The 15,147-nt window shown below is 47.5% G+C and overlaps 1 protein-coding gene across 1 annotated transcript; it reads left to right on the top strand.

Moving 5' to 3' along the window:
- Window positions 1-7,664: 7,664 nt before the first annotated feature.
- TMEM37 (transmembrane protein 37) lies at window positions 7,665-11,820 on the top strand. Its single transcript, XM_054636839.2, has 2 exons — window positions 7,665-7,761; window positions 8,578-11,820. The coding sequence occupies exons 1-2, from the start codon at window positions 7,741-7,743 to the stop codon at window positions 9,148-9,150; spliced, it is 594 nt and encodes a 197-aa protein (XP_054492814.2). The 5' UTR covers window positions 7,665-7,740; the 3' UTR covers window positions 9,151-11,820.
- Window positions 11,821-15,147: the final 3,327 nt, after the last annotated feature.

Below are 15,147 nucleotides of genomic sequence, written 5' to 3'. Positions count from 1 at the left end.
GGTAGCAAATTCTATATCCCAGTCCTCATTTGGATTCGTTTCCCCTGTGACAATTAATTGTTACATTGCTGCTCTCCTTTCTTATACCTCTAGCATTAGGAAAACATCACTTTGTACCAAGTGCTTATCCCAGAGAGGGTTTGCTCTTAGCCAGGCTTACAAATAATGCTATTTGCCAAGGAATACAAGTGACAGAATTTTGTCTTTATTTGGACACTTAATTTTTTACTGTAGTATCACCTTTCTGCTTGCAGCTTCACCGTCCTTGAGAAAGTAACATCAGTGGTCTTACTATTTAGCTTGCCCTTTGGCAATCAACTGTGTCTTTCAGGAGCAAGCTGAAAACTTCAAGATGTGGCAATAGCTCTGCAATCAGTGGCTACAAAAGGCACGAAGGCAGAAGGAAAGGTACTGGTGGTGGCTGTGCACAATGTTTGTGACAAGAAGCAGCAACACAAAATTTGGCTGGTAGTAATGGTTGAAATAGACTGAGCTGAGCTAAGGGGCTCCTTGTGGTTCTCTAGCAGCAGGATGAATGTTTGTAAATGTGTAAGGATGCTGGGCTGCCTGAAAATTCTGCTGACCTCGTGACCACCCAGTGCTTGCAGGTAAGGTGTGTGAGGCACCTGGGCTGCATAAATAACACCTGGGCAGCAGTGACACCAGGGCAGTGGTGGTTTGAGGGCATCTACAAACAGATTTGTAGGTAGAGGTGATTGCCTTTATTAAACTAATAAGATGGTAAAAATAGACAACCATTATCCTATACAGCCTTGAGATCAGAAACAGAAGCAGCAAGCCTCAAACCAAAATATAATGCAGAGCCATTGCTCAAAGTACTTGTGGTGGAGGATCAGATTCTTTTGATGGCTGGGCAGTGCTGCAAAACAGGGGATTGTTCTGACACCCGCTCAGGGAGTTGCTGCTATTTCCTCTTTGTTAGATCAAAGAAAGGCCAGCAACATCCTGATGCTTGCAGAGCTTGGGAGGGAGGAGAGAAGGAGACGTGCGCTGAAGCCAGCCCAACAGGCAGGAGGTCAGAGGCCAGCTGGCACACACACACTCAGCCCTGCTCTGCTGAGTCTGCAGTGTGCAGGACAGAACCTGGACTTTGGATGTGGCAATAATAAATGTTAACTCTCTGTGTGATAAGGCAGTGCTCCTGCTATCACACTTCTATGATTAGCTCTTGCACAGAGCCACACAGAGCTGATTGGCACCCGCTGCAGGTAGAGATAAGAAAGGGGATGATGTTTTCCTTGGAAATCTCTTTCTGATGGGTTTTGCTTGCTTTTAACAAACATGTGGAGGTGCAACACTCATAGCACAGATTTAACAAATCAGTATTGGTGTGTTGCTTGAGGCCCATAACAGATTTTTCAACCCTGTGAAGTAATTTTTTCACTCTTCCAAGGCTGACTGCAGTGTGTAACTGACTCAAAATTCTTCATTACTCATCTGGAATGATCCTGTTTAATGATGGAAGCATTTTAACCTTTGAACTTATATGACCCTGCTGATACTGCTAAAAATAAATGACAATTGCATTTGCTGCTGTTCAAAATATTTGCTCTTCCCCCAAGTGTTCAGAGCAAAGAGTATTGGGCAATACTACTTTGGGGTGACTGACCATCTAAGCCATCTTGTGAGATTGATTATAAATTAGGGAAACAGAAAGTGTATTTTGGTTGGAACAGTTTTCTAAATACCACAGAAGTAGGTTAACACAGTCTTCCAAGTTGTCAAAGCTGTGTAGAAGTAAGACAAGTTGATACTACATTGATGGAAGACATTTGAGTGCCTTCACAATAATAAACTCAGAAGGGTAAAAGTTAATGGAATAAAAATAAAATCTAATTTTTTTCTCTTCCCTACAAGTCTATGAAGTACTTTTCAATCTATGAATTAGCCAATCAGCTGCTCACCTAAAGTGCAAATACCATCAATCCATTTTAGATGGGTCTTCATCATTTATAGAATGAGCTTGTATTTCTTCTAGAATCAGGGTATCTGTGAAAGTTAAACACAGCTTAGCTGTGTTATCTTTAGAATACAGACTTCACATGGAGCTTGTCTGCAGTGATCTTTTAACTTTCATTCCCAGCTACTCCCAGTACAGATGCATTTATGAGCTGCATCAAAAGAAGCATCACCACTTTCTTTCTACACCCTGGAAAGAAAAACAATTACATTACTTTGCCAGTGCAGCCAGGCAGACACCTTGTTTGTCCCCACCAAATGTGCAAGGCACCAACTTGTGTTTCCCAAAAGGCTGAGGCAATGGTATGTCATCTCCTCCTAATAAACACTGCTCCTTTGAGTAAGTTCTGAATTTGGGAGACAGACTAACCAGTTCAATGTACTTGCTACTTTTAAATCTCCTGATATGACTATTTACTGATAGAAAAAAATATGTATGTGACAGCTGAGAAACTGAATTATTTCCCCCAACTTATGTAGTATTGAAATATGGACTCAAATTTTTTCTAGTAGTGCTAAAGACTTAAAATTGGGTTGGGATTTTTTTTGTTTTGGATTTTTTTGGGGTTTTTTTGTTGTTGTTTTGGTTGGGTTGTTTTGTTTTTGTTTTGGTGGGTTTGGTTTTGGGGGTTTTTTTGTTGGGTTTTTTTGGGGTTTTTTTGGTTTGTTTTTTTTTTTTGTATTGACTGTATATTTCAAAGGACATTTGTCAGAATGGTCAGATGCAAATATTTTGAGGTATTTCCTGAGCCAGTGTAACTGTTAACAGAGATCCCTGAAAAAGGCTGATTATGAAGCAGAATGAGTGAGCACCCAGTGTTGGACCTCTGCAATGTGATCTGAGGTAGGTCCAAAAACTGATCAGAGGTGAAAACACAATTCTTGCTGGGATACAACATCTATTCCTTCAAGCCTGTCCCACTTAAAGTCTCTCTTCTTCTTCCACTTAACTGAGCTGGGAGATAAAATCACTGTAATGGAGTCCCATATTATCAGCATGTTTCTAACCCAGCTCTGAGTCCCTCAGCAAGCACTGCTTGGTGTGGGTGGGCAGTAGGACCAAGAGCTGGCTGCTGGGCATAACTGGGTATGGTCACCATGGGCAATGGGACCTAGAGCTGGCTGCTGGGCATAACTGGGTATGGTCACCATGGGCAGTGGGACCTAGAGCTGGCTGCTGGGCATAACTGGGTATGATCACCATGGGCAGTAGGACCTAGAGCTGGCTGCTGGGCATAACTGGGTATGGTCACCATGGGTAATAGGACCTAGAGCTGCCTGCTGGGCATAACTGGGTATGATCACCATGGGCAATAGGACCTAGAGCTGGCTGCTGGGCATAACTGGGTATGGTCACCATGGGCAATGGGACCTAGAGCTGGCTGCTGGGCATAGCACTGGGTATGGTCACCATGAGCAGTGGGACCCAGAGCTGGCTGCTGGGCATAACTGGGTATGGTCACCATGGGCAGTGGGACCTAGAGCTGGCTGCTGGGCATAACTGGGTATGGTCACCATGGGCAGTAGGACCTAGAGCTGGCTGCTGGGCATAACTGGGTATGGTCACCATGGGCAGTAGGACCTAGAGCTGGCTGCTGGGCATAACTGGGTATGGTCACCATGGGCAGTGGGACCTAGAGCTGGCTGCTGGGCATACCTGGGTATGGGCACCATGGGCAGTGGGACCTAGAGCTGCCTGCTGGGCATAACTGGGTATGGTCACCATGGGCAGTGGGACCTAGAGCTGCCTGCTGGGCATAACTGGGTATGGTCACCATGGGCAGTGGGACCTAGAGCTGCCTGCTGGGCATAACTGGGTATGGTCACCCATGGGCAGCAGCCCAGGGCTCTCATGCACAGCCAGCAGTGAGTGGGGCTGCAGGGACACGTGGTAGCTCCTGTCTGGTGGCCAGTCTGCCTTCCTGTGGCACAGCAGAGGTGTCCAGGCAGGAGGCAAAGTGAAACCATCTGGCCCAGGAGCTTTTTCCCCTTTAATGCTTTTACATGCCAGGATGATTTTGTCCGCTTGGCTGCAATAACTTGCAGCAATGGAAGGGAAATCCTGAGGTAAATTAGTTGTGATAAGGGGCTGGTCTGAGCTGTGTGGGCCTTGGCACAACCCAAACCCCCTTTTGGTAGATATGCTGCTGCCTGGGGCACAATTCACCTAGGATGACTGTCTGAGTTCCCAGGAGCTGCTGGGCTTGAGCAGCTTGCCAGCAACTTGCTGACTTTTTGCCCCATTCCAGAAGCTCTATTTTGGCCCAGCTAGGCTGAACCCAGCCTGAGCTGAATGCAGCTTCTTCAACCTGAATTTTCAGTCTACCACCAGGAAAAAGAGAAGGCAAGAGAACAGCGACAGGACACAATTAGCCTCTTCCTTCCTTCTCATAACACTTTCTACATGCTCAACTGCTTTGGGAAGACACAAAAAAATAAGGTAACATTTTTCCCCCCATACAGACCTTGGACACCCCCCAAAGTCTCAGTCTGCAAGATTCTCAAGATCTATTTGTTTCAAAGATCAGGTCCACACCTCTCTACAGAGATATCTTGAACTAGGGATCTGATAAAAATTAGGGTTTAAATACCTCATCAGGTGAGTTGCTATGCCAAGAATTAAAGATGTGATCAGAAAGAATTTTATTAAATAGTAAAATGCATTTACAGAAGTAACTGGCTTCAAGGTCAGATGAAGCTGGACTGGTCGCTTGTGTTCGGCTTCACCTCTAAGTGATTTCACTTAATTGGGCAATTGTTCCCTAAGCCCCTGGTGACACTCACATTTTGGTCCTGAACCTTCTGCAGGAGAAAAGCTGGAACAGATTCTTCAGTGTTAAACTTTGCATAGTTTTAAATGAGCCAGATGAGCCTATTTCTGTGTTGTACAACAGTCTCTGGTAATTTCCATTATTTATGAACACATTTCCCCGAAAACTTTCTCTCCAGGGATAGGATGTGAAATGCCTATTTAAACAATAGAGAAAAGGGACTTTCTAAACAAAATAATGAAACTGGCAATATACCAAGAACTCTACATTAACACAACCAAAAATACTTCTAAAGTGCTTTAAAGGTCATTTTTTTCTGTTGTTATTACACAGGTGATGTATTTTTCAGACAAAAAATGTTTTTTTTCTTTTACAGCACTGAGCTCTTTTTATTGCAAAATACCATTTTCACATATGATTTTCAAAAACAGCATAGAGGCATTTTCCCACTTTATTTTTTTTTTGGTCTTTTAAAGTCACATAGTATGTTTGGCTTGTTTCCTAATGAGAAATGAAAATAAACTCATTAGATTTGAAAAAGGTGCAGAGTTCTCACGGGCTTTCTAAACCCAGACAGCTTCAACAGAAGGTATCTCCAGCCAGGCAAGTGCAGAAATGAAGCACTCACTGTTACAACCATCCTCTCGGGGTGACTTCGGGGAAGTGACTCTGAAAGTCCCTATTCAATGCTCATTAAAATTCCAGGTCCAGTTTCATTCTCATTTATATTTGGGGAAACTAAATTAAATACAAAACATTAAAGCAATTTCTCCTTTGTAGAAAAGGTACCATCCCCTACCACCCTTTTTCCTCGAAGAACAGGCTTGGCATATAACTCTATATTTACTGAAGAATCCAAATATGACAGGGGAGCAATTTTTGTTCCAAAAGTAACCACTTTAATTTCCTCAATCATCAAAGCTTTTTATGCATGTGAGCCTTACCATGGGCTTTTACAGGAAAAAAGATCTTGCCCAGCAGAATACCCCTCACCGTTAAAAGATAAGATTTTTAACTGCTGAAGTCATTAGGATGACTCAGATGTTTTAAATGCAGATCTATGCTTAATGATTTTGCTAATTGTAGGTCAAATTGCATAATGCTTTGGAGCATTGAGCCAATGTTACACAAAGCATAAGTTAGTGAGGTTTTTTGCCAGATAAGATGTGGTATATTTTGTCAGGTCCAAGTCTGCATTTGCTCAACATGATTACATGCAAGCAGCATTTATTCAGCTCATGCAACAAATGAGACAACAAGACCCGTTTGTGCTTTTTGAGCTAAAATATATATATATATATATATATAGTTGAATTTTGAACTTTGAAGTGGAAGAGTATAACAGCAAATGCATGTAATCAGTCTGCACGTGCAATGCAGAAATGCTGTTTAACATGTGGAATAAAGAGCTCAGGATGTTCCTAAAGATCCTCTATCAACTTGTGAACCTAACATGAAAGGGATGTGGCAAGTATTAAGTTATCTAGCTTGGACAGCAGATTCAGGAAACAAGGTATAGCATTGACCACAAACCCACAAGATGTTTTGACAAGAGACTTAGCAAAGATTTGCCATGAGTTGCAAAAGGAGAAAATCTCATTTCTGTGTCTGATAGAAATATAATCTAACATTGTATACAACTTTGTAGAGAAACAATTAAACAAAAGATTCTGCGGGAGGAGAGAATTAAAGAGGTCCACATTTATCCTTAAAATTAAAATATGAAACTAAAGTAAATGTTGTTCAGAACTCTCACTCTTGGTAGCAAGTGTTACAGAAAACACCTCAGACAGATCACAGCAGACATAATGGTGTTTTAAAGGAAGCACAGCAAGCCTTTATGAAATTGCATAGAGATTAAAATAATGAGACAATCTGTATAGACAGATGATTAGTTCAGAAACTGAAGTGCAAGAAGGGTAAAGTAACAATAACTTCTACCACTCCATCTTGGAGAAGGAGATCCTTCCAACGCCTTTTGGCAAGAAAGGGAATGGCCGAATTCTGACCATTGTGAATATGAGGGAGGCCCAGAACAACGACCCGTGGGGCTGTCCACTGGACCTCAGACTCTGCTGGAGTCAGAATCAGATTTTGGCAGTAAAACAAGAGTTTCTGATGACACAGCAACACCCAGCTTTCTTGGGTTTTTTAAAAGCTGTTTCAGACAAAAAAAAAAAAAAAAAAAAAAAAAAAAAAAAAAAAGTAGAGTAGTCAGTAATTCATTAGAGGATGGCAATACATGAGTGAGAAAAAGAGCTAAGGTGTAAAACTTTATGAGCAGAGAGGTTTTTGCTGACAGTACAGGTAGAGATAGGTAAGGCAGAGCAGGCTGGTAGCGATAAGAGCCGCACACAGCCCAAGGTGCGAGGCCACAGCCGCACCGGAGCCGGTGCCGAGCGGCTCCAGAAACAAACCCCGGCGGGGCCCGGGCAGCGAGGGCAGCACGGGCTGCTCCTGTACCCACAGGGGACTCTGGGGCCGGGTGTCACGGCAGCCCATCACTGCAGCAGCCCCAGAGACGCTGCCGGGGGCTCCGGGCGAGCGGGCAGGGCCGGGGCAGCCTCCCCGTGCCCCAGCGCTCGGCACCGGCCCGGCAGCACAGGCTGTTCCTGGCGGCAGGGCACCCCCGAGCCCCCGGTGACACGCGGGGACACGGGACGGGCTGAGGCTACAGCGGGCGAGCGGCACCGCCAGCGCCCGCGCACCTCCCGCCCGCCAGCCGCGCTCTGCAGCGGGCTCGGGCAGGTCCGTGCCCGGCCACAGCGCCGGCTGCGGGGGAGCAGCCTCGCTCCGCTCCGCTTTGCTCGGTTCGGCCCGGCCCGGCTCCGCCCGTCGGGGCCGCGCTGCTGACTCAGCCGCGGGGGGGCCCGGAGGGCGCCCCGGCCCCGCGGGCGTGGCGGGCGGGGGGTGCTGCCCTCCCTCCGCCCTCTGGGAGATAAAGAGCGGCGGCCGCAGCCCGCCCGCGCCTCTCGGCGCCGCCGGCAGCATGACGGCCATCGGGGCGCAGGTACGTCCGCCGCTCTCCCGCCGCGGGGCTGCTGCCGTAGCCCGGCCCTGCGCGGCCGGGGTCGCTCCCACCCTGCCCGGAGTAGCGGGGCGCAGCCGGCCCGGTTCCCTTTCCCGCCTTCTCCGGCCGGCGGCAGCTCCCCGGGGCCGCGGCTCCCCCTCCCCGCTGCACGTGGCTCTCCGAGGGGGCTGGGGGCTCTTGGCTCGACTTTCCATCACATCTCGGGTGACCTGGAGGGTGTCGGTCAGGAGGGGAAGTGCGCTGCCCAGGCGGCTCCGCGGGGGCTGCAGCCGAAGATTCCCCCCTCTCCCCCCAACTCTCGGGGTAGCTGAGCCGTGAGACCCCGGGTGAGGACCGAGGTCCGGGCCGCTGCTGCTGCCGGCCGGAGGAGGAGAGACCGGCTGCCGGCAGCTCAGGAGGGCAGTGCTGGGAACTAGGAGCCCCCCCCAGCCCGCTGCTGCCTCCTCCCCCGTCCCAGCCACCGGCCTCCATCTCTCAGGGGCTGGTGGCTTCCTCCAGCCCTGCCACAGCAGGAGGCTGTGCCGCGAGACCGTGCGGCAGGGACCTGGTTCAGCCAAGAGCTTTTGTGATCCCGGTCTTGACGTGGGAGCATTGTTTGTGCAGCCAGGGAACTGGGAGAGCTTCACCCACCCTTCCTTTCTCCTGTGTACAGCCTTCCCCTGCGAGAAGGAGTTTGATGTGCACAAGTAAATATTTTCAAATGCTGAATCCCACAGCTTTGTCCCTTTGGCTTCATTTCACCCCGAAGTAGCGCTGTTAACTCTGTTACATTTTTTCCTCACGCTCTCCTTTCAGGTGCAGCAGCTGCTGGCACACCGGAGACCACAGAAATCCTTCTTTGAGACGCTCATCAGGAGCCTGATCATCCTGTGCGTGGCCATAGCCGTGGTCTTGTCGTCCATCTCCATCTGCGATGGCCGCTGGCTCTTTGCGAGGGGGCAGCTCTTCGGACTGTGGCACTTCTGCACCCTTGGCAATGACAGTGTCCTGAAGTGTGTCACAGACCTCAGGCTGGCCCAGGTGGAGGGGCTGAGCGTGGGGGTGATTCCCATCAGGAGCATGGTGTCCTTTGCTGTTGTGGTTGCCATATTTGGGTTGGAGCTGCTGATGGTGTCCCAGGTCTGTGATGATGCCAATGCAAGGCGGAAATGGGCAATGGGTTCCGTTCTCATCCTCGTCTCCTTTTTGCTGTCAGCCACCGGTGTTCTGAGCTTCTCCATCCTGGTGAAGGATCACCTCACCTTCACAGGCTTCACGCTGACATACTGGTGTGAGTTCATTGCTGCCTTCCTCTTCTTCCTTAACGGAATCAGCGGACTTCACATCAACAGCCTCACACACCTCAGGAATGGAGTAGGTAAAATCTAGGCACAAAGGATGTACCTCTGCCTTTGTGTAATCAGCTTTGCCAATTAGACTGGAAGAAAGAGAGTCTAATGAAGTTTGAAACGGATGCCCTGTCTTAATTTGTGTGCAAGGAGGGGAAGTGTGAGTCAGTCTTGATGCCTGTAGAAGATGTACCCACCCTCTGGTCAGCGTGGAGAGCTGAGCAGCACCAGCCAAGCAGAGACTGGGACTGGCTGCTCCTGCAGTATGGTTTTCTGGAGAAGTGGATCAAAGCAGACGATGTCCTGCTAAACATGCAGAGACCTGGAAGACTGCACTCTATCCCACATGTTGACCTGAGGCTTGCACAACACCGGTACTGCTGTACTTTTCCTCGTATTCTGGAGCCTGTGAAGAGTGTGATACAGCTTTGGTGTGTCTCATGGGTTTGTTTTGCCTCAGGGACAGATGATTTCTGCCTGGCCATGCTCACTGGTGTGGAGCACTGAAACTCTTTACTGGATCTTACTTCTTCATTTTTCTTTCAATAGAGAAGGCACACAGAACTTGATCTGGTCACAGGTTTTGTTTCCTTCAGGCACGTTCCCTTTATCTGTTCTGTTCTTGGTCAGTTTTTTGGGGACACTTCAGACAGAGTTGCTGACCTGGGGCCAGGGGTAGGTGTTGGGTGATGCAGGTGTAGAGGGAAGGGATGTGCTGCTTTCCTCAGGCAGCAGTGCATGTCCCTGTGTTTGTGTCACCACTCTCCTGTCACCCCTGAAGGACATGTGTCAACTGGTCAACCAAACCGACTGTCTCACAACCCTTGCACAGTTTACGGTAACAGGGCATTGCTCTTGGGTTTTTTGGGGCAAGAGGGACAAGCTCTGCAGAGGCTTCATGGGCTGTTGTGGCTGGCACACCATGCAGAGACCACTTCAGCTTCTGAGATGTGTTTTGGTTATCACAGTTTCCAGTGCTTATCCTGTAGCTGAGCCTCCTGTCGCATTTCTTGTGGGAGGAGAAAGCCCTAGATCCTCCTGACCAGATCAGGTCCTTTTCTGACTAACAGTGAGCCTGGGAGGAGAAGCAGCCCGTGATTGCCTAAGGAGGGGCTGATGGGTGCAGCTCTAATCTGTCACCACTGGTAGAAATGTTGAGAGACCTGGCCAAAATTATTGTACTAAGGCTGGCCATCCTCCTGCCAATGTCTGAGTCAAGATCTCTAAAATTGCTACAGCTTTGAAGTTCTCCATGGTGTCTTACGTAAAAGAAGACCTCATTTGTAGAGTAGATTGCCCTACATGTGTTCTCCCTGTCCAACACACAGCACTCAGTTGCTCACAGTTAAAAATGTCTTCAGAGTATTTCAGGGTTTCTGGTTTACTGTTTGCTTTGTATCCACTGGTGAAGCTGCTTATATCCTTGTTTTAGAACAAATGTTTCTACATGTTTCATCCCTGTACCTTGTCTGTTGAGCAAGGTTTTAGTTTCCTGTGCAACAAGTTTGACACAGTTTTTCACCTGAAACAAATGCATCATAGCACAGAGGTCAAAAAGCCTGTGTACGTGAGCCATGAGTAAACAGCTTTGTCTTTGAAAGCTAAGAATCTTAAGCTGTGCCTGAGCTGGAATGTACCACACTTTGATGAATGTGCTCCTGTGCTTGCTTTCAGGACAGTCTCCATTCCTCCTTGGACTTCTGTAACTTCTTAAGACAACACTCCTAAGCCCATTTTGCAATGCAGGTTCAGACTTGGCTTGCTCTGGACAGTGCCAGTTGTACTTTTGCACATCAATCTGCTCATCTTTCTGTCAGCATGATGCAGAGCTGTGCTACCCAGACAGCTCCCAAAGCTCTTGTGAGGTTTGGGGCTTTGATTGGGTTTCTTGGCCCATTCTCAAGGACAAGGACTTGTGCCTGTGTCTCTGGAAAACCTCACTGTGACTGTGTCTGTGTGTGAATGTGCCTTTGACTTGCTGAACGGCACTATTGAAGACATTCTGCTGGGCTCAACTTGCACCTGCTTGTGTGAGCTGGTGCTGTTGGCTTTAGCAGAGCCATTTAGGCCAAAGAGACCCTGCAAGTTCTGGTCCCAAACTGTTGCACTTTGGTGTCACCAGGTGTACCAGGAGTACCTTAACTAACCAGTGATTCAGCTGTGGTTCCTGGGGGTGCCCATGTCAGGCAGGAGAGTTCCCCTACGTGTAAGGGTGTTTATGGCTTGTCTAGAAACACGAGTGTAACTTCAGAGTGACACTTTGGTGACATCCAGACTTGGAAATCACTTCTGAGTGTACATTCCCTCATGCTAGCAGGAGGCTGTGCCTCCATCCCTTTCCTTGGAAGGCAGCCACAGCCAGACTGGGTTCCAGGCTGGTGCCTCCTGCTCGGGTTAGAGGGAGACTGGACAATTGGCCATTGAGTTCACCCTAGACATGGTGCAATTGTGAATGATTTTTAGGATGCCCTCTGCCAGCTGAAGAAGAGGCCTTTTGTTGGGGGTGGGGAATCCTCTGGGGAAAATGGAGTAACTTTTTTTTCCAACTGTTTTTTTGTATAGTACTGCTCAATACAAAACAGAGTTGATTGTCTTGGAGATTCTTATATAGAGCAACCTGTGCAGCAGTGGGTCACTGTTCATTTTCTGAAGCGTTTAGAAGTGTCAAGCAATATTCCTGGAGTTTGTTAAATAAACTGGTTTGAAATAAGTGCTGTAATTCACTCTTTTAATCTTTCAATATTGGGATGCAGATTTAAGGGGATGAGGGAGGTTTTACATAATCTCCCAGGCACCATTCTATGTGTTTGCCCAGCTAAACTGATCAAGAAATGACTGCTTGGTGCTCTGCCAAGCTCTGACCAAGGGAACTGAGGCCACTGCACACTCCCCTCTCCTTTTCCCTCCCGAGTGTCTGCACCAGCCCAAGAAGCCAGCACTGCTTTCTTGTCCTGCAAAACAAGAAGGGCAGTCAGCTGTGTTTCTTCGTGGGAATTTGAGATAACCTTGTAGGCGCTTTAATGACTTCCTGCTGTTGCATGTGCTCTGTTTACCAGCTAAAGAGCTCTTTCCTGTGTCCTTCACCTTCCTGTTCCCACACTGCACCCCGTGTCTGAAGCATCCTTGCTCTTTTCCTCAGCTCTGATTGTTTGGCCTGCAAGGAGTGGTATCTGAGTATACAAATGTATTTGTTTTTCTCAGAGCTCACTGTATTAGCAGGTTTGGTTAAGTGTCAGGAAAAGAGCTTCCCAGCTACACCACTGAATTAGTTTATGTAATCTCAAGTTAATTAGCACCTGGTGTTCTCTTTCCAACAGGAGAGGTCGTTGGCCTGTCTCAGTTTAACATCTCTTAAAAGCAGGGTAATGAACATCACTTCTTGCTAATGAGCCGTTTAGACTTAGCTACTAACTTTAATTGGACACTTGTACACAAGCCATTGCCTGTGGATAAGAATAAGGAAATGTTGATACAGGGCATGCTAGCTAGGGAAATTTCCTGCCTGGACTGTGTTTTTCCAGAATCACAGAACGGTTAAGGTTGGAAGAGTGCACTGGAGATCATCTAGTCCAGCCTCCCTGCTCCAGCAGGGTCCCCTAGAGCATGTTATTTTGATTTTAAGTCTCCAATATGTTCATCAGCTGTGCTTGTAGGGACACCAGGAATGGGGTTGAGCCTTGCTTGTTTTGCAAGCCACAGGAAGGTGATTACAAAGATATATTACATGACTGTCCTCACCTGCTTAACTCTTTCCCTCTGCTGGAGCCTGTGGTAAGCTGATAATAGCCCTTCTTCTCAACCTTCTAAGACAGCTGGCACATGCAAGAAAGGCCTCTTTTCTGGGTGAAAACAAGGTCTGCCCCAGGCAGTGTCCTGAAAGGGGTGTTGCCTGAATTCCTGAGGCCTCTCACCTTCACTGGACCCAACCCCACTGAATCGGTACCAACCCTTCTGAAACAGCCCATTTCAGCTCCCCAGGCATTGCACAATGTAATTATTCACTGAACAACTATTGGGTTTTGCTTCTGACAGTTTTGCTAGGAACTTCCTTGTTGCTAGTGTTGGAAAGTTGGAAAGAAAATCCATTAATGACTTCCTCTTAAATTCATCAGCTCTTAGGCTGCTGATGCTCCTGCTGGCTGGCAGAAGGACAACTGGCTCCTCGGGGCATCTGGCTTGAATAGCCAGAGGCTGTCACCAGTGTCCCTGAAAAACGACAACTACTTGTGTGAAAGGTGGTGCTCAGGTCCTGTTTACTGGTAAAGCCACCGTATTACATTGAATACCCAGGAGCAAGTGCAATGACAGGAAAGTGGGTGGGCTCTCTGAGTATGGAGTTTGTGTTCACCCTCTGTGCCTTCATCTCCTGCTTTTGCATTGCTCCCTGAGATCTGCTCTCCTGCTCCTCTTCATCTGCTCACAAACATGTCAATGCAGCTCTTTCCTCTAGCATCCTTCAGCACAGATAAACAAGCAAGGTCCCCAGCAGCGCAGGGAGCCTTTGTAGTGCCTGCCCAGGAGATTGGGGAGGTGAGAACCCATTTCCCTGGGGTGCTGGTTGGCAGCAGCTTCCAGGACAGAAGAAGTTTTCTTGGCAGCAGAAACCAGGACAAGGTCACAGCATCATAACTCCAGGGGCTGCCTGCTCCTGGTATCTTCCCAAGTGGACGTGCTCTTCCCCAAGAGCTGAGGACTCCAAATTCCAGCTGACATCCAGAAGTTCTTTATGGAGTTACTCAGCTCTTCATACAAACAAGGCTTGTACTTGATGCCTGAAGTGAACATCTTATACAGAATCTGGGAATAATTCATTTTTCTTGGTTATTTCAGGCAAGATGAATAAAACCAAAATGGCCATGTAAAACCATAATTTATGCTAGAACTGGGAGGTTTAAATATAAAAGCCAGCAGTATTTTTTTCTGAGGCATATGGCAGGCCCCTGTACAAATAGGTATCATGCTAAGCCTGGTCTCCTCCCAGTCTTGTGCTGGTTCTACCTATGCACTGCAGGGCTGAGCTCTTACACTGGCTCGTGTGAGAGCCAATAATTGCATCAGATCTAATTAATTACATGTTATTGTATCTCTGAATCTGTATTTCTTCATTTATGCTGGATGGAGGCACTTGCATTTAAAACAAACAGCTGCTTTGGCTTGAAGGATGAATGTTTAATTCTCAGAGAGGGAACATACAAGTTGTTTCACCCTCCTTGGTCTCATTCTTAGGCCAGAGAGAAAATTTAAGGTTACATTTTTTCAGAAGTGTCTGACTTGCTAAGTGCACTGGGACAGAGTGAATCCCTGACAAGCTTGGAGGCTCTGCTTGGCTTGGGTGAGTCAGCAGAAAGTGAGATCTTTAATTCCAACCTTCAGGGAGGGGCTTTCACTTCTCCTTTGGTCATGGGACTCATCCTGCTTTTGTTCTTCCTTCCACTTGTTCTGGCTGATTTTTAAAGGACAAAGCCAACTTGAAACCTTGCTATTTCCAAAAATATAAGTTTAAAGAATTCCTTGAAACACTTGCCATTTACAGCTTTACATCTCGTTGTTTTTTTCCTAGTTGTAAAGAGGTTCAACTCTCCTTCTGCTGGGTGACCTGCATGAGCCAAGAAAGCCAACCAGGCAGGGCAGGCAGGAGCAACCACCAAGCCCTCCCTGCTGCCGAGTGCCCTTCCTCCCCTGGCTGCCCTCCGTGTGCTGCTGCCTGCAGCACCTGCAGCACCAGGGAGGCTGTGGGATAACTGTCAGCACTGCCAGTGGAAAAAAACCCATTTTTTTCCTGAATCTCAGAGTTTCAAAGAGAGCTAACATCGCTCAAAAACCTGCTTCAGTACAGGTAATTTAAGCTTGAATGTATCCTTTGAACTTCTCTGCATGTTTGTCTTCTGATAAAATGGCAGAAGCCTGCCATGTAGGCATTTGGTGTGATTAAAAGCTCGTTGGAGCAGTTTTGGCAGAGGGGGTTGGGGAATGCTGCTCAGGCAGCATTTGACATGCCATGCATGTTTTGCCAATGTCTTGGAGGTGATCGGGAGGA

The sequence above is a fragment of the Agelaius phoeniceus genome, chromosome 7 (genome assembly GCF_051311805.1).
Source record: "Agelaius phoeniceus isolate bAgePho1 chromosome 7, bAgePho1.hap1, whole genome shotgun sequence".
Lineage (NCBI taxonomy): Eukaryota > Metazoa > Chordata > Aves > Passeriformes > Icteridae > Agelaius > Agelaius phoeniceus.
The sequence above is the reverse complement of the archived record's forward strand: the minus strand, read 5'-3'. Positions and strand labels throughout refer to the sequence as shown.

What these genes read in the sequence shown, in the direction of transcription:
- TMEM37 (XM_054636839.2), top strand. Translation starts at nt 7,741, where the DNA reads ATGACGGCCATCGGGGCGCAG. An exon ending in TGACGGCCATCGGGGCGCAG is followed by an intron (nt 7,762 to 8,577) that starts GTACGTCCGCCG and finishes CTCTCCTTTCAG; the next exon opens with GTGCAGCAGCTGCTGGCACA.